This window comes from Sturnus vulgaris, chromosome W (genome assembly GCF_052056855.1).
Source record: "Sturnus vulgaris isolate bStuVul1 chromosome W, bStuVul1.hap1, whole genome shotgun sequence".
NCBI lineage: Eukaryota > Metazoa > Chordata > Aves > Passeriformes > Sturnidae > Sturnus > Sturnus vulgaris.
The window spans coordinates 63,142,274-63,166,462 of record NC_142282.1 but is presented as its reverse complement, the minus strand read 5'-3'; the positions used below and the strand labels follow the sequence as shown (position 1 = coordinate 63,166,462).

Sequence of the window (24,189 nt, the reverse complement as noted above, 5' to 3'; positions counted from 1 at the left end):
GTCTTTTGGAGTCATGTATATCTCCCTATAACACTCCTATTCCACTGGTTAAGAAACCAGATGGAACCAGAATGGTGCAGGATTTAAGAATATTAAATGAAATTGCCAAACCAAGGCATCCCACAGTTCCGGATCCCTATACCATCCTGTATCAGATCCCTTCTTCACATCAGTATTATTCAGTACTGGATTTGAAAGATGCTTTCTGGGTGTGTCTGATTACAGAGGACAATAAACAGTATTTTGTCTTTGAGAAGGAACAGAAAGAACTAGGGAAAATGGCAAAACAACAATTGACCTGGACAGTCCTCCCTCAGGGATATACAGAGTAACTGGTTTCGTTTGGGCAAGCTTTGCAGAAAATATTAAGAGAGTTTACTCCACCTTCAGGAATTATGTTGTTGCAGTATGTAGATGATTTGCTTTTATCAAGGGAACAGGAAAAGGTGGTTGAAGAGGCTACTGTGAACTGCTTAATTTTCTTGCTGAAAAGGAACTTAGAGTGAAAAGAAAGCACAGTTGGTTAAAAAAAAATAAATATTTGGGACACGTTTTGACTGGAGGTCTACGGTGTATTGATTCAGAAAGAATACAAGGAATTTTACAAGTACCATTACCACAGACTAAAAAAAGTTATGGAAGTTTTTCAGATTTGATGTGGTACTGCACAGCATGAATTAAGGATTTTTCTCTTTTGGCCAGAACTTTATATGACTTTTTAACCCAATACAGTCCTAATGTTGTGATATGGACACCAGAAAGAGAGCAAAAGCTTTAGAAAATTGAAAGACAAATTGGTTAATCCCCCAGTCTTAGCTCTTCCAGACTCAGAAAAGGAATTTGAGTTATATGTGGATATTAAACAGGGCCATGCTAAAAGAATTTTGGTACAAGAGCACAGGAGAACACAGCAGCCTATTGCTTATTTTTCTAAGCTGTTAGACCCAGTGGCCAGAGGCTGGCCTCAGTGTCTGCAGAATTGTGCAGCCACAAATTTCATGGTAACTGAGGCACAAAAACTGGCAGTGGGAGGATATCTGATTGTTAAGTTTTCACATCAAGTTAAAGGTTTGTTAACTGAAAGAACCTCTAAGTGAATGACCAACACTCAGTTATTACAGTATGAATCTCATTTAATGGAACAGGAGGATTTAGAATTGAGAAACGGGGAAGGGTTTGACTCAGCCTCCTGTCTGAACAGCCCTAGAGAGGGGGGCTGGGAAGAAACCCATGACTGCATTCAAGTGATAGATCACCAGACCCAGGCTAGGGAAGATTTACAAGACACTCCCTGGCCTGAGGGAGAAAATGTGTTTGTTGATGGGTCTTCAAGGGTGATAGGAAGAAAGCGAGTTACAGGGTCAGCTCAGACAGCAGAGCTGTACGCGCTTGTAAGATCCTGTGAATTATATCGGGACAAGATAGTAAATATTTTTACTGATGCTAAATATACATATGGGGTGATACATGCATTTGGGAAATTATAGGAAGAAAGAGGATTATTAACCTGCAGGGGAAAAAGGTTAACTCATGAGAGCTTAATTTCTCGCCTATTGGAGGTGGTGAATTTACCAAAAAGGGTGGCAATAATCCACATTAAGGGGCACCAGGCAGGGTGCTCAGAGGAGGCAATAGGTAACCGACTGGCTGATGAAGAGGCTCAGAAAGCTGCATTGTTGCCAGAAATCTTTAAGATCCTCCCCTCACTACCAGTAGTCCCATCGCTGCCACAGGAACTGTCTTTTCCACCAGAAGAACTTGAGAAAATTAAAATGAGTGAATCAGAGGAAAGAGGGGATAATTGGTTTACAAGGGATGGTAGACAATGGATACCAAAGGCTCTGGCCTTACAAATATTAAAACAACTCCATGAAGGGAGTCATTTGGGATCTCGAGGACTGGCAGAAGTATTCCTCAAAATGTACACTGCTGAAGGTCTTTTTACTCTAGCAAAGTGAGCTATTGAAGGTTGTTTGATTTATGCTAAAACCAATAACAGGGTTACAAAGAAAATTGCCAGGGGAGGGAGGCGTTGGGCTGTACGCCCCATCCAAAGATGCCCGGCGGATTTTACTGAAATGCCCCAAGTAGCAAGGTTTACATATCTTCTGGTAATAGTATGTCAGCTAACAAGGTGGCCAGAAGCATTTCCAACTGTTTCAGCAACTACATGATCAGTTATTAAGGTATTTTGGGGACAAATAATTCCAAGATATGGGATTGTGGAAGCAATAGACTCAGATAGGGGAACTCATTTTACAGGAAAAATTCTTCAAGGGGTTATGACAGCTTTAGGAATACAATGGAACCTCTATACCCCCTGGCACCCCCAGAGCTCAGGTTGGGTAGAAAGAAACAATGGAGAAATAAAGTAACACCCTTTGAAACTGGTGATACAAACCAAGATGCCATGGGTATGGCTTTTGCCATTGGCTTTGGCAAGAATAAGGGCCAGACCTACAAGTGATATTCAATTATCTCCCTTTGAATTGATGCTGGAATTCCTTACCCCTGTAATTCTCAATCTAGTGGGGAGGTGGAAATAAGTGATGTATCTTTAAAACAATATGTGGCCAGGATACTGTCTCTTGTGAAATCTCTTCGACAGGAAGCTCAGCTGGCACAGACCCTGCCTTTGGACTTTGCTGTTCATAACATCCAACCAGGAGATTGGGTCCTAGTTAAGGAGTGGAAAGAAGCACCACTGGTGGTGAAGTGGCGTGGACCTTTCCAAGTGTTACTGACCACAGAAACAGCCATCAAGACAGCTGAACACGGGTGGACGCATCACACTCGGGTCAAGGTCTCTAAGGCCCCACAGATTTGGACATCTCAGTTAGAGAAGGATGGGAGGCCACAACTGACACTCCGCAGGAGTGGACTGGAGCAGCAGCCAGTGTGTCGACATCAGGGGAAGCCTCATGTGCCTACCCACAGACTGCCTACTGAAATAGTTTGTGTGGGCATCCCTCCTTTCAGATCTCCAGTCATTGGAGGACTAATACTTGCTGTCATTGTTTTCTTTATGTTAAGTTGTTCTTGTGCCTTCACTTGCCACAGGTGGTGTGGAAGACAGTGTGAGCATTAGATTAGGTGATTAGAGTACACCATTAGAATATTTTTCTTAATAATCTTATCTTTATATAGTCAGTTTGGTTTGAGCCAGAGGTGGGAAAATCATTTTTTAGTTTCAGGAGAAGAAGTAGCAAAAACCTTTAACCTTAGCAATTGTTGGGTCTGCAGAGGGCCAGGAGGATCTGAAGACTGGCCATGGGTGGCCAGCCCAGTCGAACCTACGTGGTGGATCAGCACCCTGAGTGAGGTCCATAATGGAATGGGATTTTGGGATGAGGAAGCAAGTCCATGTTGGCTTCATTCTTCTGAAAGAGGCACTTATTGTCTAAATAGAACAGGAGGTGTATACGTGTAGGGGTCGGTCCGAAGTTCCCCTCGATTTTGCCTCCCAACCGTCACAAGGAGACCTCGAGGACCCCCACCCAGGCTGACTCTGAACAATGGATTCCTGGCCAGGCCAAGGTGGATGCTCGTGACTGTGTGTTGGTGTATTGTGTTCACTGGACTGTGCTGTTGTGGCACCAACCAGAGGTTGTGTTGTACCAACTGAGGACTGCTTGACCATACCTGTCTCCTGCAGCACCACACAATGGTCCATAAATCTTCCCACCTCTTGGCCAGAGGCCACTCGCTTTGGAGAAGGACTATAAAAGAGTGACCCTCAGGAAAGACCCTTTGAGATCTCTCCACTGATGAAGACCCGTCTACCCCCTGGAGAAGACCCCTGAGATCTCCCCACGGACGAAGACTCGTCTATTGGATGACCCGTGAGGACGCCCGTCTCATCTGTTGGTAGCTATTCTCCCATCCCTTCCTTTCCTTCCCCTTTCCCTATACTTTGTTTCCTATACCTCTCCCCTTTACCGTAACTGAATTGTTGGCATTTGATGAAATGCATTGCTGTTGTTGAATAAACTGATTTTCTGCTGTTGAATAAACTGATTTTGTCCCCTGCATTTTGCCTGTTTGCACCTTTGAGATCAAAAGAACCATCACGACCCCCGCTCTGCATTAATAGCAGATTGTGACAATACGTGGAAAAGTGTTTGTGACTGGACTTTATCTTTGAGTTTAGATTGTTGGACCCCCAACTGCCCTCCTTATGATTGTTCCAAATATCAAGGCAGATGGAATCAAATGCATGTTAAGCTCACTAATGGTAGCTGGGTAAAGTGTTCCTACCATAATTACCAAAGGGATTTTGAAGGCTGTAAAGCAGTGAGGAGGGACAGGTTTTTTTGACCACTTATTTTTAAGCTGCCCCCAAGATAATTCCACAAGTAGGACTCATGTTGTCTATGACTATCAGTGGAAGTGCCAACACCAGAACAGAACTAGAATCCTTTTAAATAAGTTCTCGTCTAGATCTAACAAAACAGATCTGGGATGTAACTGTAGGTGGAAACCTCATGTGGGAACTTGGAAATGCAAATATTGTGATTCTTATGGTGGGGCAACTATTGTTGGAGGACCATTAGGCCCAAGAAACAACCTGTATTTTGACCCACCAATTGATGATGAAAATTGGGAAGGCCCCTTTGCTGATGGAACATGGACTTTGAAAGGATATTATTGGATTTGTGACCAACATGCTTACCGCAGGTTACCTCCAAACTGGTCAGGGATATGTTATGTAGGGTATCTGAGACCATTGTTCTTTTTGCTACCGCAAGTTCAGGGAAATCATTTAGGAATCAAGGTATATGATGATCTAATTAGAGAAAAGCACTCAATTGATGCATCCCTGGCTGAAGGGAGCACCCAAAAGTGGGATGAAGATGAATGGCCACCTGAACGAATCATACAAAACTACAGATCAGCCACTCGGAATCCAAATGAATTAATATCAGGTGCCAGAGAACCCGTTTATAATTTGAATCTAATAATTAGGTTACAAGCTGTCTTTGAAATAATAACCAGACAGGTCCAGCTCCTGACTTTCTTGCTGACCAATCCACTCAGATTAGCAATGCAACAATTCACCATGGGATGGTATTAGATTATCTATTAGCAGAAGAAGGGGAAATGTGTGGAAAATTAAATTATTTAAACTGCTGTTTGCAAATAGATGACAATGGAAAAGTGGTGAAAAAAATAACAATGGGAATAAGAAAGTTAACACATGTACCAGTCCAAAGGTGGAAAAGATGGGAATGGGACATGTTTTCGTGGTTACCTGGTAGACTATGGGTTAAACAAATGCTTTTTCTCCTCCTATGTGCTATAGCAACTCTAATCTTTTTTACCATGCATGACACCTTACTGAACACAGCTCATTCAGCAGGTGATCAAGGGAATGCAGATAGTAGTCATGCCTACTGATCCAAAAATGGCTACAAAAGGACAGAAAATGATGTCACTGAAAATAATTGCAAAACCAAAAAGGATCCAGGAACAGAAAATTAAATCAATGGTAACTAAGGTTTCTAAAGACAATAACTGAGAAAATAAGATGAGGGATTGAAAGGAATGAGAAGGAGGTGTCTTGACAAACAAACTGTGGGCCTGCTGGTAGATAAAGCCAGATACTGATAGGTGAAAGAAGCAGTGGGGGGAACCATAAATTACACAAGAATTCCACTAATTGACACAGACTTATTCACTCGAGGCTGTGCTAAATCCCTGGACTTAGAGAAAAAGAACCAGAGAAACAAAGAAGAAAAAAAAAAAAGGGAAGGGGGAGCATACACATTAGAAGGAAGTCTGTATTAGGCAATTCAGGATGTCTGTACCTCTCAAGTACCTCAGCCAATGGGGAAAGAGAGAGGGAAATGCAGATGGGAAATTAGGATAAAAAGGAGGCTGTGTCCTCCAACAACTTGAGAGACCCCATGGGAAATGTCCCATGGCCGCTCCCATTATTTGAATAAAGTTACAGGACTCCTCTGTCTCCTTTTTGGATATGAACCTCTCGTGTTTGTGGATTAATTTTCCTGACACTACTCATATTCATTTTTCCTTATTGATAGAAAGGCATTGGTTAAAACTTCATCTTAAACAGTAGTTATCTAATACAGAAAGCTCTTTGATCATGATAATTTGTGCATGTGTTCCTATCTGTAGTGCCATCAACATCTACTCTGCAAAACATACTAGCAAACATTATTCAAGAACCCTCATTTTTCAGTAAGGACATGCACCTAGTAGATGAAGAGAAGGTGGTAGATGTAGTTTTTCTGGATTTTAGGAAGGCTTTTCATACTGTCCCTCACAGCACCCTTCTGGACAGGTTGTCCAACTGTTGTATGAGTAGGTTTACAGTGCACTGGGTGAAGAACTGGTAAAAGGTCAGGGCTCAAGAGGTCATAGCAAATGGGGCTACATCTGGTTGGCAATCAGGCACAGTGTTCCTCAGAGCTCAATTCTAACCCCAGTTCTGTTCAATATATTTATCAATTATCTGGATGCAGGAGGTGAATGCAGCATTAGGAAGTGTGCTGTTGATACTATATTGGGAGGTGCTGGTGACTTTTGAGGGACAGGAGGCCTTGCAGAGGGATCTAGGTAGACTGGAGAATTATACATCAATGACATGAAATTCCTGTTATTTTAGTTATAACACTGTCTACATGCAATGAGATCCTGGCAATACACATTTACTTTGAATTGTAAAGAGTGCCTAATGATGGAACTGATACACTAGATTAAATTTTTAATTCCTAAAAATTTTGTTTAGTCCTATTTAAAGGACACAGTCCTCGTGTACACTGTGACAGCTGACATAAAGCAAATACCAGGGATGCAACCACAATGGTTTAAGAGGGAAAGTTGGTGGTAAGGCAATCTTTATAGGCAAACATCTTCAGAACCCATTCTACTTATTTTGAATTAGCTTATGACTTACATCTTTCAAGGCATGCTCTAAAATCTATTTACCCCAAATAATCAGGGCAGGGTGGAAGAGGCATGAGAAAAGTACAGTTAAAGCTTATCTTAGTAGTAGGAAGAGTAATAATATATTTTCTTTATTTTGCCAAAGAAATCATATAGGAAACGGGTTCTCTCTGGCTGGTGTGCGGTAAGAACAAGTCATTACTTCTAAGTAAAGGCACAAGAGCAAATCAAGCAGTTGTGCTAGTCACAGACAAAAACATTCATTAAAACCCCAATTTAAAATTGAAAGTGATGGAGAGATAAATCAAGCATTTAATTATCAAGGGATAATGCAACTCAGTGTCTAAAGCTAATGAGAATACACAAATTAGAATACAGTTTTAAGTGAAATCAAGAGAAGGCAGCAGTTTATTGCAAAAATTTCTCACTAAATTTCAGACATTTATTAACAACACTTAGTATCTCATCTTACTTGTTGAAGGAAAGTAGGAAGCTGTTGTCTCATTTGCTCCTGAAGTTGAGAATTTCCAGCAAATAAAGGATTATTCAACATCATCTATGGGCCAAAAATATTTGATACCATGGATCAAGCAGTAGATGAAAAAGTGGATTTTAAGACAACTATTTACCATTTATGAATCGGATAACAAGATAAGAGTCTATTATAACCTCAGAGTAATTCTCTCCCACTTCTCCTTTCACCAAAACTTGTTCTGAAACAGTGAAACACCACCCTGAGAACTGACTGAAATAATCAGTGGTGTGGAGTTTTTTTGCTGTTCATTTTTTTCTTTGGGTTTTTTTCATCCTTTTTTTTTTTATTTTTGGGTGTGGTTTTTGTTGTGGCGTTTTTTTGGGGGTGGGGAGGTGGTGGCATTAAACTTCTGAAGTGAATCCTTGCCAGTTCCTTACCAAAGCAACCTAACTTATGTAACAAGAAAAGCCTTTTCTAGTCAACCTCCACTATTGATGTGATGGTTTCCCTGTAAATTTTGTTTGCAAAAAGCCGGAGATATTTCCAATTAACTGTTTAATATACAAAATAATATTATCTCCATTCAAGATTTGACTTTGGATATTATTGCTGTAAGTAAAATCAAAAAGCACTTCTACAATACCATTCATAAAACAACAGTATCAGTACTTTTATTGCAAGCAAGGATCACAGGTGAGAAATCAAAACCAGAATAACAGCTAAATATGGCACCAAATCCTTCCCCTCCACTTCTGTCCTCCCAAATTAAGGTGGCTATTTATTTACTATCATATCTGTTTGATTTATAATCAAAGTATTTGTTTTGTTTAACTGGTTCTTATGCTAGGCCACAAAATTATAGAGCTGTATGAAACATACACAAACACACGTTGTTACAAGAAAATGCCTAACATGATGTCCAACTGCAAATTGAAGAAACTTACTGCAACAGATTGCTAAAGGTAACTAGGTAATAATTTCAATAAGTCAGTGTCCTGGTTTAGGACATCATACAGTCACCCCAAGACATTCAGATATTAACATAATTAAAACCTGAACCATTTGCAACAAACAGGTTATTGTTGAGAAGTTGGCATGGTTATTCTGCATTGAAAATATTACTGTATCATAAATTCAACTCCTTTTGTCACTTCAGTGCACACAACTCATTGCTACACCAAAAGCATTTACCTGTACTGCAAGATCAGGATTCTGGCTCAATGACTGCATCATGCTTCTCATATAGGGTGCAGACAACATATTTTGCATAAGTTGTGGATTTTCTGTTATCTGTTGGAACAAACTCTGCATTCCTGGTGTGCTGAACATACCAACTTTAAAAAAAAAGTAAAAGGTCACTTTAGTAAAAATCTTGACTATAATCACATTAATTAGACTGCCTAGAACTGGAATACAACTGTGTGGGTTTTTTGTTTGTTTGTTTGTTTTTTAATGAGCTTTAGCTCCTTAAATACATCTCAACATGGTTCTGCTTACACAGATGCATCTGCCCTAGAAACAAATTAAGCCAGAGGTCATATACAAGCAGTCAGGCTAAGTATCTACATTATTAACTGTCTTCCTATTTGGCACCAAACAGAAAAAAATATTATCATTCATGTACAGATTCCCTATTTTTGTTATTTTAAGGCAGTACACAAGTATTGTTAGCACTCTTGGCTTATTTTTCATGTTTGTTTTTCCACAGAGGACTTTGATACTAGCCAATTGTTCTATGGAAATAAACAACAATACAAACTTTTAATCAAAACATCTCTTTCTAATAACAGAATCATTTCACCAAACTCCTGAATATTTGCAAATATATACAACTGCAATAACAGACACACCTCCTAGTCCAGGTCCCAAATTTGGTATAGTTGAGCTCTGTCCCGTACTAGCAGAGGTGCTATTTCCAACATTACTACTGCCACTGCTCTCACCACTGGTGCTGGTACTTGTGGAATTCTGAGAGCTGGACTGAGGAGCCCAGGGATTTGGTAAAGGATCTCTATTTTCTGTTCGAGATGGCTGACTGTCTCCTCCTGATGATTCATTGCTTACTAAGGAACCAAATGGATTACCTCCAAACTACAGAAGGAGAAACAAACACACATCATCTATTAGTGAGCTATTTTTAAGTCTGCTAGAATCATCAAGTTACCTTTCCAAAATTACACATGAAGACAAATGTTGATGGCTCTTAATCAATTATAATCACTATCCTAAAATAAGCCACTGTAAATATTCTGAAAAGATACCAACGTTGAAAGAGATATTACCTCCAACAAGGAAAAAATATGTTAATCACACCTCATTTTAAATGCAGCATTTGTTACTACACTAGTCCTTTGATCAAAGTAAAATTATATATTGCATAATGGTTTCCAATTTGGAAAAATTTCAAACCCTTTTTTCTTTCCACCTTAGGTTCCAAGTTACTGAACGCATTCATAATTTTTCCTGGACCTCAGTAATTTTATAAGTCAAAGAATTAAACATAAATTTAGAATATATATAACAAAAATTTATTAACATTAAAATAGCTTATCAAACTCACATAACAATCTTTATCCCTTCAAATTTAAAAGAGCATAGGAACAAACCACACATTGACTTCAAGCTTCAAGAAATTGCTTTGTCAAGTACACATTTGAAAAGTGACATTATTTATCTTCTTTCATGTTTGAAAAAAAAAAAAACAAAAACCCCACAAAACCAACCAAAAATGGCCCAACAAACATCTAAAACCCACTTACTTTCAGTGACCCCTATAATAATTTCTCACCTGTTCCTGAGCTGCATTCAACATTGGCTCCTGAATATCTGTGTACATACGTCTCAAGGCATTGTAGCCACCTGGTATACTTTCAAGGTTGCTCAAGGCTCGATCTTGGTTTCGCATCATTTCCTGCATCATTGCAGGGTTTCTAGCAAGTTCTAGTGTCTAATGAAATAGAACATGTAATTTGCATTAATTTAAAAATCCATTCTAAAGTGAAAACATCAGCATTTAACAGTATCTCAGTTATTAATGTTTAATTCCATTTTAAATTAGGATTAGAGCCAAATCAAGACATCAAATTAGTGAGAGAGGAGTCAATAGAATTTTTTTATTTAGACAACATTCTGCCACAACTCTCAGTATTCTAGCTGAATCAGAAAGCATTAACTAAACAGAAGAAAAAAATCTTGAATGTACCATCCTGTTTCCTTGTCTCTTCTCAACACAATGTTTCTTCCATTTCACATCAACACAGCATGCATCTTTTAATGTGAACTTGGAAAATAAAAAAATATAAACCTAAATTTTCCAAAGCCTTCACTTGTTTCTTGATGTCTTCTGTCACATAACCTTACATAACTTTAGAAGTAATCAAAAGTACTCACAGTTGTATAAACTGGAAATAAGTAGTATTTTGGAGAATTATTAATTTATAGTAAATTCACCGTTGACTAGACAACAGGAGATTCCACATGGCATTTAACTCTAAACTCCGAATACATGATTATACAGTCTTCAGCATCTTTCAAATCTATGTTTTTTTTAAAATTATCATCTTATTTCAGACATCAGCAGCTAGAAATAAAGCATGCATTTCCTATAGTGACCTTTTACAGATTGTCTAACAAGCCTAAATTCCTCAACAATATTTCAGCACTCATATAAGCATGTCCAATTCTTGCTCTTTTGTTCCCAGTTACAATATAATCAAAGGTCATGAAAGTTCTTTCTTCATACCTGTCTCATTATATCTGGATTATTCAGCATGTGACTGATTTCTGGATTTATCTGTACCAGTTGCTGCATTTGAGGGTTAGCCATAATTAACTGTCTCATCAGGTCAGGATTTGAAAGCATGCTCTGAACAAATGGATTTTCCATTATCCGAACCATCATTTCTGGGTTGGACATAAGTTGTCGTTGCATCTGACTTTGCAACTCTGAGAAGTTTGATGCATTTAAGCCCAGGCTACTCAGGCCTGTCCAACCTCCAAGGCCACCTTTAAGATCAAAGGAAAAAAAAATTAAACTTTCAGCTTCTAAACTTATCCAGGTTCTTTTTAAGTACAAAGTACATAAACATAACTCACGCTTCAAAATAATGAAACTCAATGGAAATTCTATCTTTGCAAGGCTGTTAAGGAGTCATCCACTAAGAGTTTGCTCCTTTACATAATGAGACATCTAGAAATCCAAACTGCATCCAAAATATAACTTCTTACAATTCTAACAGCTTTTCTTCTACTTTACTGTAGCTGAAGTACAAGGGATGTTTGAATTTTGAGGCCTCGGGGAAATTCTCAACATTTTCCAATACATTTGTAGTAATCATAGACACACCATCCACATGAGGAATCTCTTAACATGATGCATACTCTATTCTAAACAAAAAGTAGAACTCTTCTTTTTGCTGATGCAACAAGAACTAATAATGCTTTAAATTCTCCTCTGCAGAGTTCAGCAAACAAAAGTTTCACATTTTTAGAAGGTACTAGTCAATCTGGAAAACTGTTTACAACTAAAAAAAGCAATTGCCTAACAGTTTTCTGTTGTTTCATTTTTTGTTTTTTAAAAAGAAAGAAAAAAAGAGCATGAATAACAAAATGGAGCAACTATGAAAAGAGACAATATTTTTAAATCAATAGCCTTCTGTCTCTATTCCTAAAAGAGAAGACTGATAATGCAATCAGACTCAGAACCTGAGAAATACTGTTTTGTAGGGTAGGAGTAACTTTGTTACTTCTGTTTCAAGTTGTGATACTATGGGTCTAACTTCATTACTCTCTTCAGGCCAATTCAAATGCACTGTTAAGGAGGAGGAGGAGACTGGAAGGAGTTTAATTACATATAGTGCCAGAATATAAGATCAGTGGCACCTTATTACTGAAGATGAAACAGCATAAGCCTCGAGTTCTGTACATAAAAATTAAGGAAACAACTTACCTCTGATAACTTACCGATCAAAAACTTATTCCAACCAACACCACAGATTTTTGCAATAAGTAATTTTATAATTTTTAAGTCCCATTTATATTAGAATAAAGCTCCAGAGATACTTAACTGAAACCAAGATAGCCACCATGTTATCTAACAAATATTCTTACCCAAGGCAAAAGAATTGATATTTGTTGAATTTGGTGTTGAGGTATTACTGCTCGATATTGATGTGGTAGTAATACTGCCAGTGGTGTGTGTTTGTTGACCTGGATGGTCTTGTGATCTATAAAAAGCAAGTTTAAAAAATTACAAGTTGAACAAGGTGTGGTAGGTTGACCCCAGCCAGTTAAATCCCCACCCAGTTATAACATTATTTTCCCCTCACCCCAGGCATGATGGGGGAGAGAATCAGAAGGGCAAAAGTGAGAAAAACTCATGGGTTGAGACAAAAACAGTTTAATAAGCAAAGAAAAAAACTACTCCCAACAAAACCAGAAGAGTGATGCAAAGACAATAACTTACCACCTCCCACCAGCAGACCACTGTCAAGCCACTCTCCAAGCAACAGCTACTTCAGAAAAGTTTCCCCTTGGTTTTATTGTTTATCATGACATTATATGGTACACAATATCTATGGTCAGCTTGGTTCAACTGTCCCAGATGTGTCCCCTTCCCAACACTAGCCTACTTACTGGCCTTGATGCTCTACAAGCACTGTTCAGCAATAGTTAAAACATCAGTATTAACAACACTCTTAAGTCAAGAATCCAAAACACCTCACTATATAGGCTGCTATGATGAAAGTAAAACTCCATTTGAACCAGATCCAGTACACAAGGTCTGGCATTTAATATAATAATGACATTTAATTCAAGAACAGTATCATACTTGAGAATCCTAATTTACATTTTTTATTATTTCTAAAAGTCCCCCAAATTCTAGATGCCTTCCTGGTCAAACTCAGAAGGTATACAGAGGTGGAAGCAAGGATGCGCAACCTGAGAAGTATACAAAGATATTGTCTGAGTCTCTCTTTCTTTGATACAGTTATAAAAGATAAAGCCCAAATTGAATTGAATTTGGCAAGGGATGTCAAAGACAACAAAAAGGGCTTCCTTAAATACATAGATGATAAAAAGAAGACTAGAGAAAACATGCAACTACTGCTTAATGAGACAGGGGACCTGGTTACACAGGACACCAGGACACAGAAAAGGCTGAGGTACCGTTCACTGCCTTTGCCTCAGTCTTTACTAGCAAGACTGACTTTCTGGAATACCAGGCCCCTGAGACCAGGGAAAAAGGCTGGATCAAGGAAGATGTACCCTTGGTGGAAGAGGATCAGAGCAAGGAATACTTAAGCAAACTGGATGTACATAAGTCCATGGGCCCTGATGGAATTCACCCATGAGTGCTGAGGGAGCTGGCAGATGCCATTGCAAGGCCACTCTTGATATTGATAGATCATGGTGACTGGGAGAAGTGTCTGAAGACTAGACAAAAGCAGATACCACTCCTATCTTCAAGAAGGGCAAGGAGGAGGACCCAGAAAACTACTGGCCAGCCAGCCTCACCTTGATACCCAGGAAAGTGATGAAGCAGCTAATCCTGGAAATCATTTCCAGACACGTGAAGGACAAGAAAGCCATCAGGAATAGTTAGCATGGATTCACCAAAGGGAAGTCGTGCTTGACCAACTTGATAAACTTCTATGACAAAATGACTGGCCTGGTAGACGAGGAGAGAACAGTGGATAATTTCTAGGTGGACTTGATGAAGACTTTCAAAAGTGTCTCCCATAGCATCCTCATAGAGAAGATGAAGAAATAGGGGCAGGATTAGGAGAATGGAATACTGGCTGAGTGACCAGATCCAGAGGGTGGTGATCAGTGGAACAAAGTCTAGTTGGAGGATAGTGGCTAGCAGTGGACCCCAGGCATCATTACTGGGTTTGGTCCTGTTTAACATCATTAATGAACTGGGTAATGGGGCAGAGTGTACCCTCAGCAAGCTTGTGGGTGACTCAGAACTGGGAGAAATAGCTGATATACCAGAGAGTCACGCTGCCATCCAGAGGAAATACAATAGGCTGCAGAAATCGGCTGACAGGAAATTTGTGATGTTCAATAAGGGGAAGTGGTGCCAAGTCCTGCACCTGGGAAGGAAAAACCAGGAACCCCCAGGCACCAGTATAGGATGGGGACCACCCAGATGTAAAGCAGCTTGGCAGAAAAGGCACTGGATCTTGGTGGACACCAGGCTGAACATGAGCCAGCAATGTGCCTATGCTGCAAAGAAGGTGAATGGTATCCTGGGCTGCATTAGGAGTGTTGTCAGCAGGTCAAGGGAGGTGATCCTTCCCCTCTGCTCAGCACTGGTAAGGCCACACTTGGAGTCCTGTGACTAGTTCATGGCTACCCAGTACAAGCAAGACATAGACATACTGAAGGGAGTCCAATGAGGAGCCACAAAGATGATAAAAGGACTAGAACATCTCTCCTATGAGAAAAGGCTAAGAGAGCTGGGAATGTTTAGCCTAGAGAAGAGAAGGCTCAGGGGAGATCTCATCAATGTATATAAGTACCTGAAAGGGAAGGTGCAAAGATGGAGCCATGCTCTTTTCAGTGGTTCCCAGTGACAGGACCAGAGGCAATGGGTACAAACTGAAACACACGAGGTTCTGTCTGAACACCAGGAAAGACTTTTAGAAAAAAAGAGGGTGACCAAGCACTGGAACAGGTTGCCTAGGGAGCTTGTGGAGTCTCCCTCCTTGGACATGTTCAAAAGCCATCTGGACATGTTCCAGGGCAACTGGCTCTATGTGGCCCTGCTTGAGCAAGGGCATTGGACCAGATGATCCCAAGAGTGCCTTTCAACCTCTATCATACTGTGATTCTGAGATATCTATAATCTCATCACTTCTTCAGAACAGCAATTTTTAAGACTAAGAAAATGGAGGACACCTGGTGGATGAAGGGGAGTGGAAATGGGTCCCTACTTGGGGAGGTAATAAAAACTCCTCCCAACCCCCATCACCTACCCAGGTGCCACTTCAAAATAGGTATGAGGCCCTGGACCTAGAGGGTCAGACAGATGACACAGAAGAAAATTATCTGCCCAGTGAGCCTCCCAATTACATTTTGTCTCTCAGATAATCACCACCTCTAACATTAAAAAGAAAAGAAGGGTAGTCGTAGTGGGTGACTCCCTTCTGAGGGGAACAGAGGGCCCCATATGTGGACAGGACCCATCCCACAGGGAGATCTGCTGCCTCCCTGGGGCCTAGGCATGGGATATTACCAGGAGACTCCCTGGGCTGATTCAGCCCTCTGATTATTACCCACTGCTGATACTCCAGGCTGGCAGTGATGAGATTGAAAAGAAGAGCATCAGGGTAATTAAAAGGGACTTTAGGGCACTGGGACAAGTGGTTGATACAGCAGGAGCACAGATAGTGTTCTGCTCAGTCCCTTCGGTGGCAGACAAAAACGATGAAAGGAATAGGAGAGCCCACATTATCAACAAGTGGCTCAAGGGTTGGTGTCATTAGCAGAATTTTGGGTTCTTTGATCATGGGGCAACTTTTACGGCACCTGGCCTGCTGGAACTGGATGGGCTCCATCTGTCTGTGAAAGGCAGAAGGATTTTAGCTCATGAACTGGCTGGGCTCATTGAGAGGGCTTTAAACTAGGTTTGAAGGGGGAAGGGGATGCAGCTGGGCTCTCTGGAAGCAGGCCCAAGGGTGGTAAGCCTGACGTAGGGGTGAAATCAGTAGCCCAGATGAAGTGCATGTATACTAATGCACACAGCATGGATAACAAACAAGAAGAGCTGGAAGCCATGGTACAGTAGCAAAGCTATGATGTAGTCACCATCACAGAAACATGGTGGGACGACTCACATAGCTGGAGTGCTGCACTGGATGGCTACAAGCTCTTCAGAAGAGACAGGAAACAGAGAAGAGGTGGAGGGGTGGCCCTTTATATTAGGGAATCTTTTGATGCCATGGATATTGAAACTAAGGACAATGAAGTTGAATGCCTATGGGTAAGAATTAAGGGGAAGGCCAACAAGGCTGACATCCTGCTGGGAGTCTGTTATAGACCACCCAACCAGGAAAAAGAGGTGGACAACTTATTCTATAAGCAGATGGAGAATGTTTCAGGATCACCAGCCCTTGTTCTTGTAGGTGACTTTAACCTACCAGACATCTGCTGGGAACTTAATACAGCAGATAAGAGGCAGTGCAGGATGTTCTTAGAGTGTGTGGAGGACAACTTTTTGTCGCAGCTGGTGAGTGAGCCCACCAGGGGAGGGACTATGTTAGACCTGTTGTTTGCAAATAGAGATGGACTAGTGGGAGATGTGGTGGTTGGAGGTCGCTTGGGGCATAGTGATCATGAAATTATAGAGTTCTTGATATTTGGTGAAATCAGGAGGAACATCAATTAGACTTACACTGGACTTCTGGTGAGCAGACTTTGGCCTATTTAGGAAACTTATTCAGAGAGTTCCCTGGGAAGCAGCCCTTATAAACAAAAGAGCCCAGGAAAGGTGAACGTGCTTCACAACGGAGATCTTCAGGGCACAGGAACAGACTGTCCCTGTGTGCCAAAAGATGAGTCGACAATGCAAACGTCCAGCCTGGATGGGCAACAAGGTTTTGAAGGAATTTAGGAATAAAAAGAGCATGTATCATCTTTGGAAGGAGGGTCAGGTCTCTCAGCAAGTATTTAAGGGGGTTGCTAGGGCATGTGGGAAAAAAATTAGAGGCCAAAGCTCAGTGCGAGCTTAATTTGGCAACTTTTGTAAAGGATAATAAAATATGTTTTTACAAATATATTAACAGCAAAAGGAAGGGTAAGACCAACTTTTGTTCTCTACTGGATGCATGAGGGAACTTAGTAACTGCAGATGAGGAGAAGGGGAAGTGCTTAATGCCTTCTTTGCCTCAGTCTTTAGTGGGAAGATGGCTTGTCCTCAGGACAACTGTCCTCCTGGGTTGGTAGATGGTGTCACAGAGCAGAATGGTCCCCTTGTTATCCAGGAGGAGGCAGTCAGAGAATTTCTGAGCTGCTCGGATGTTCATAAATCTATGGGACCAGGTGGGATTCATCCCAGGGTGATGAGGGAGCTGGCAGATGAGCTTGCAAAGCCGCTCTCCATCATTTACCAACAGTCCTGACTCACTGGTGAGGTTCCAGATGACTGGAAGCTGGCCAATGTGAGGCCATTGACAAAAAGGGTAGGAAGGAGGATCCTGGTAATTATAGGCCAGTTAGCCTGACCTCAGAACCCTGTAAGGTAATGGAACAGTTTTTATTGTGTGTCATCATCCAGCACTTACAGGATGGCCAGGGTATCAGACCCAGTCAGCATGGATTTAGGAGGGGCAAGTCGTCGTGTTTGACCAACCTGGTCTCCTTTTATGACCAGGTGACCTGCCTGGTGGATGCAGGAAAGGCTGTAGATGTTGTCTATTTGGACTTCAGCAAGGCCTTTGACACTGTCTCCCACAGCATGCTCCTGGAAAAGTTGGCACCTCACAGCTTGGACAGGAGCACTCTTTGCTGGGTTAAGAACTGGCTGGATGGCTGGGCCCAGAGACTGGTGGTGAACGGTGCTGCATCCAGTTGGTGGCCAGTCACTAGTGGTGTTCCTCAGGGGTCTGTGCTGGGGCCAGTTCTGTTCAATATTTTTATTGATGACATGGATGAGGGTATTGGGTCTTTCATTAGTAAATTTGCAGACAACATTAAGCTGGGCCCGTGTGTCAATCTGTCAGAAGGTAGGAGAGCTCTGCAGAGAGACTTGGAATGGTTGGATGGATGGGCAGAGTCCAATAAGATGAAGTTTAATAAGTCCAAGTGCTGAGTCCTGCATTTTGGCCACAATAACCCCCTGCAATGCTATAGGCTGAGGACGGTATGGCTGGACAGTGTCCAGGCAGAAAGGGACCTGGGGGTACTGGTCGACAGCTGACTGAACATGAGCCAGCAGTGTGCCTTGGTGGCCAAGAAGGCCAACAGCATCCTGGCCTGTATCAGGAATAGTGTGGCCAGCAGGAGCAGGGAGGTCATTCTTCCCCTGTAATTGGCACTGGTGAGGCCGTACCTTGAGTACTGTGTCCAGTTCTGGGCCCTTCAGTTTAGGAAGGATGTTGAGACACCTGAGCATGTCCAGAGGAGGCAACGAGGCTGGTGAGGGGCTTGGAACACAAGTCCTTTGAGGAACAACTGAGAGACCTGGGGTTGTTTAGCCTTGAGAAAAGGAGACTCAGAGGTGACCTTATCCCTCTCTACAACTACCTGAAAGGTGGTTGTAGTCAGGTGGGGGTTGGTCTCTTTCTCCAGGCAGCAACTAACAGAACGAGAGGACACAGTCTCAAGCTGCATCAAGGGAAATATCGGTTGGATATTAGGGAAAGGTTTTTTATGGAAACAGTGATAAAATAAAGGAATTGTCTGCCCAGGGAGGTGGTGGAGTCACCATCCCTGGATGTGTTTAAAAAAAGATTGGATGTGGCACTCAGTGCCATGGTTTAGTTGAAGTGTTAGGGCATGGGTTGGACTTGATGATCTTGAAGATCTCTTCCAACCTAATGATTCTGTGAGCCTGTGGATGGGCATCACTCCATCTGTTACCATCTTTTTATACTATCCTTAAAGGAGAGAAGGCTACCAAAATCTATAATACAGGATCTATTCCATAACATACTGTTAGTAGGTCACCCCACTGAACATCAAATTAACTTAGTCTTATTTCATCACAAGACTAGTATCAGAAATTTAATATTCTTTAAGACTGTAAGAGCATGGTAACAATGTAGTTACACAAAGTTAACAGCATCATAAACTACCACAAGCACTTAATGCTGCTTGCCCAATTCATATGCTCACCACATCTGTCTATTGCAGAAGCATAAGCATGGGTGTTACCATGCAGTCAAACAGGTCAAGGTCTATTCAGATTGTATTCAGACTCTTATTCAACATCAACTAAGACACCAATTCAAGTGATTTAATAGTAATGGCTTAGTTTGTAGGACAACATTAACTTTCAAAAAGTGTATGTGTGATATCTAGGGACACAAACTTACACATTTTGAGGTTGCTTCTCTTGTTTAATAGCAGGAGTATTTGTACTGCTTTTGAATACCTTTTAGTCAAACCTAGGTTTGCCCAACAGAAAGCTATCACACTAGGAATTAAGAATATTTTTACTACTTTGAGGTAAAAATAAATTTGCTCATCAGTCAGGTTACCTGTTTTGCATTTTGATGACCAGGTGAACAGTAAGTCCATCATGAATCCCATGCTGAATCAAAGTATCTTGATCTTTTAAAATTTTTCCAGCAAATATCAAAACAAGTTGATCAGTGTGGGACTTGAAATGCTTAGAGATTTCTTCCTTGAACTAAACACAAGTTAATATTAAATAGTTGCGTAATTGAATACTGAACTATTTTTTAATAATTTAAGGAAGAACTATTTTGCTCACATTTATTATAATAATCTACTTGCTCAATATCTTTTGCTATATACAATCTAGAAACATGTTCTTGAAATAATCCATTGCTGATATGCTGAGAATGCAACAAAACATTATATTAATTCAGTCCACATTTGTGCAGGCACTGAAAGGAGCAGTATCCTTCCTTCTTGGACATATTATTGTTACCTTTCACATGTCAAACTAGCAATCCTTTCCACACTGTCAAAAATTATTTCTTGGGCAGCTCTGCTCTCTTATCCAACTCATGACAGCTATACAAAATGTCCTTCTGGCCCAGGGCACAGTGAACAGACACATAGTTTAGCTGACTGTTAAATCATACCTTCATTAAAACAACTGAACCTGGAAAAGTAATTGTATTTCTTCCTGCCTTCTTAACAAATAACAACCATGTTATACTTTGACTGACTTCTGACTGAGATTCATTATTTTTCATAAAAGTACTCTCACAGAAAAAGCAAAATATAAAAAGGAAAATATAAGAAAATCAAATAAACCTGTTCAACATGGCTAGTCAGTAGACTAAATGTTTCCTAACAGATCTTAGGCAGTTGGAAAGCCCTTCAGAAGTCAACAATATTTAACATTCTTCAAGTAGTATGGTTACCTTGATTTTTAAAATGATCCTATTCCAAACATCCTAGTCAACTCTTATAGAGGAACCTCAAACATTAACGTTGCAATGACTTACTATTAAATAATTATATAAGAGGCAGGGCTAAAAATCCCCCACAAAATGGAAACCCCTACAGTATTAATACTCTGAAGGCAAGTCCCTAATTGAAAATGTTTATAGCATAGTAAGAGACAAAACAGAACCTCAAAAAATTAGTCTGAGATAAAACACAGGTAAGAAATCTCTATGCCTGGGTATCAGGTAGCATTTGTTCAGTTAGCACTCTGCTCACAGAGTTGGTTCCAGTTCTTAGAGAAACATTTTTTAAGTCTACTTTATACTGGTGTCCTGATTCCAGCAAGGACAGAGTTAATTTTTTTCAGTAGTTGTGAGAGGGCAGAGGCTGGAGATGTGTAGGCATAACTAAGTTGTTTTTCTATAGGACCTCAAGTCATTGCAGGGAGTAAGGGACTCTGGCTTTAACATGGCAGGAAGGGGAAAGCGGACTGCCCTTTGTTCATTGTTGCCTGGGTTCAAGGTGAGCATTTTTGCATGTGAATCACCCTCTCTTTGGTACATTTTTGTTATTAATATTGTTGCTGTTCCTGTTTGTTTTCTTACCTCATTACTGTTTCCAGTAAATTGTTCTTATCTTAACCCATGATCTCTGCCTTTTCTGCCTCCCATTGGGGAGGGGGAGGAGGGAGCAGCTCCTGGAATTTTTAGTGGGAGTACTAAATTAAGGAGTACCATTCCTAAACCACAACAGCCTTAACTGGTGCCCAACATGAGGCGAGAAGGGTTGAGATAACAACAGATCTGCCCAGAGCAGGTTGGAAACAAATTTGATCTAAGCACTTGCTGTATTAGGTATGGAGCCACTGGGCACAATCTTGCTTAATCTATTCATGTGGGTGTGGTACCTACCCCGTATATATTTTTGTATGTGCTCCTTGCAATGATATTTTTCAGAGCAAGGAGAAGGATCAGGATTGCTCTCTTGGTGTACTGTGTGATATCAGTTTATTACATGATAACATCAAGGGAAATGAGGATCATTTAGGATGTCTCTTCAGTGTTGCTCTCCTGCCCTGGCCTTGGGTGCTACCTTTGGGAGTCCATTAATAATCATACCCAGCCTGTGGGGGAAAGAGGAGGATAGTTTTCCCCAGCTTTTCACCCCCTTTTCCTCCTTCAGGCCTGTCACAACAGCTTTTGAGAATTCTGAATTTCCTTTGGATGTTATGGAAAACCTATTCTTGTTGCTAAGTCTGCCAGGTCTCCTCATTGCAGTCCACAACATGTTTAGAGTCAGGACAGAGATTTCTGGGGAAGTTATTCAGAGATCTGCCCTGAGGGTAGTCATGAGTGGCATGAAATGTGGGAGAAAATGGGCCAGTTTTTGGAGGACTTTTCTTCTCTAATGGTTTGTGAGTTCACCCCTGAACAACTACAGGACCCTGATAAAGTGACAGAATAGCTTGCAAGAACAATGCTGTGGCAGCTCCAGAGAGGAGCAACTTATTGCAGTGTGCTGGGCCCTGGCTACTATTTATTGAACACTGATCATCACTAGACAGCACCCTCAGGGGGAGGAGGAAAACAGAGCAACTGGCACTGTGGCCACTCAAACTGCAGCTGAACCAGAGGAACAACCTGTGCTGGTAGTAGTCGCCCCTATACAAAAGAAATCCAAGACCAAATCAGTTTGCGTAGTGAGGGATGAAGAGGAAGTAGGGCCCTCAAAGCAGAAGGAAGAGGCAGGGCAAGAGATAATCACCCGATCCCTACCTCAGGGTGAGATGCAAGATATGCGAAAAGATTTCAGCCTCTGCCAGTCGAGTGAGCCCCCATGACACAGATGCTCCAATGCTGGGATATTGCAGCCCATGATATGGAACTAGATGGTAATGAAGCCAAGCAACTGGGATCCCTGGCCCAGGATGTGGGCATTGATTGGGTGATTCAGAAGACACAAACTCTCAGCCTCTGGAGACGACTCCTGTCATGTGTGAGGGAAAGGTATTTTCTCAAGAATGTTTTAATAGTGTGCCCAAGCAGGTGGAACATCATGGAGCAAGGTATCCAGTGCCTGAGAGAATTGGCTGTGCTGGAGGTACTCTATAGGGATTCAAATAACGAGCAGTCCCTGTAGATCCAGATGAGGTCCAGTGCATACAATCCATGTAGCAGAAGTTTGTACAGAGTGTGCCATTGTCATACACCAACTCATTGCCATCGGTGTCAATGAAAGAAAGAGAACAAACAGTGCTTCAGGTGGCTCCCCAACTCTGGCAATTTGAAGATCATCTTTTTTCTTCCCTACCAAACTGCACCTCAGCTGTGGAAAGACTGTCCAAGACTCTGGACAGATTTGAAACACTCAAGCAAACTAGAGAGGAAATGTTTCATGCCCTGCCAGTACAGACTAGAGTCTCTGCTATTGGGAGCAAGTGCCCTACTTGAGAGAGGGTCCACACCACAAGGTAACCTGCAGTTTTATCTTCATGACCACAGAGAGGACATGAGGAGGTGGGATGGAAAACCCACCTCTGCCCTAGAAGCAAGGGTATGTGAGTTGAGAGGAAGAAGAACCACCATGGGAAATTCTTCAAGGATAAACAGCGCTCCAGTTTCCCATGGGAAAGTCCTCAGACAGAATAGGGCTGATGTTACTTCTGATCTTCTTGAAGGGACCTCCAGGTTATATTGACAAGAGGTGAGCAATGAGTACTATGACCAGAACTAGAAGGGCCCTGCTTTCAGCCAGGTGGAAGAAAGTGACAGTAGGCTCTATTGGACTGTGTGGATCCAATGGTGTGGCACATCAGACCCACAAGAGTATAAGACTTTAGTTGACACCGGTGCACAATGTACCCTGGTGTCATCAAGCTATAGTGGGGCAGAATCCATCTCTGTTTCTGGGGTGACGGGGATCCCAACAGTTGACTGTACAGGAAGCCGAAGTGTGTCTGACTGGGAACAAATGTCAAAAACACCCCACTTGTGACTGGCCCAGAGGCCCCGTGTATCCTTGTCATAGATTACCTCAGGAGAGGGTATTTCAAGGATCCAAAAGGGCATTGTTGGGCTTTTGGAATAGCTGCTGCGGAGACAAGGAATTAGACAGCTGAACACCTTAGCTAGTCTCTCAGAGGACCCTTCTGCTGTGGGACTGCTGAGGGTCAAAGAACAACAGGTACTGATTGCTACCACAACTATGCACTGTCAACAATACTGCACCAACTGGGACTCCATGACCCCCATCCATGAGATGATTCATGAATTGGAGAGCCAGAGAGTGGTCAGCAGGACTTGCTTACTCTTTAATAGCACTATATGTCCAGTGCATAAGTCCAAGGGAGAATGGAGACTGGTGGTAGATTATTGTGGCCTGAATGAAGTCACACCATCACTGAGTGCTGCTGTGCCAGACATGCTGGAACTTCAGTACAAACTGGAGTCCAAAGCAGCAAAGTGGTGCCACCATCATCATTGCTAGTGCATTTTTTTCTTCATTCCTTTAGCAGCAGAGTTCAAGCCACAGTTTGCTTTCACCTGGAGGGGTGTCCAGTATACCTGGAGGCAACTGCCCTAGGGGTGGAAACACAGCCCTGCTATTTGCCATGGACTGATCCAGACTGCAAGGGAAAAGGGTGAGATTCCAGAACACTTGCAGTACAATGATGACATCATTGTGTGGGGCAACATAGCAGAGGAAGTTTTAGAGAA

The 24,189-nt window shown here is 41.5% G+C and overlaps 1 protein-coding gene across 4 annotated transcripts in view; it reads right to left on the bottom strand.

Moving 5' to 3' along the window:
* LOC148220275 (ubiquilin-1-like) overlaps positions 1-24,189 on the bottom strand; it is a 44,726-nt gene that overhangs the window by 14,901 nt on the left and 5,636 nt on the right. For 2 of the 4 annotated variants that reach the window (XM_088155807.1, XM_088155806.1), the window contains exons 2-8: positions 19,591-19,742; positions 12,494-12,609; positions 11,127-11,389; positions 10,173-10,331; positions 9,235-9,475; positions 8,576-8,718; positions 7,382-7,465 (exon numbers count right to left, since the gene is read on the bottom strand). In XM_088155807.1, the coding sequence (XP_088011933.1) occupies positions 7,382-7,465; positions 8,576-8,718; positions 9,235-9,475; positions 10,173-10,331; positions 11,127-11,389; positions 12,494-12,609; positions 19,591-19,742 (1,158 nt within the window). The remainder of the gene's footprint in view (positions 1-7,381; positions 7,466-8,575; positions 8,719-9,234; positions 9,476-10,172; positions 10,332-11,126; positions 11,390-12,493; positions 12,610-19,590; positions 19,743-24,189) is intronic. The other 2 variants (XM_088155809.1, XM_088155808.1) reach the window with 1 other exon arrangement.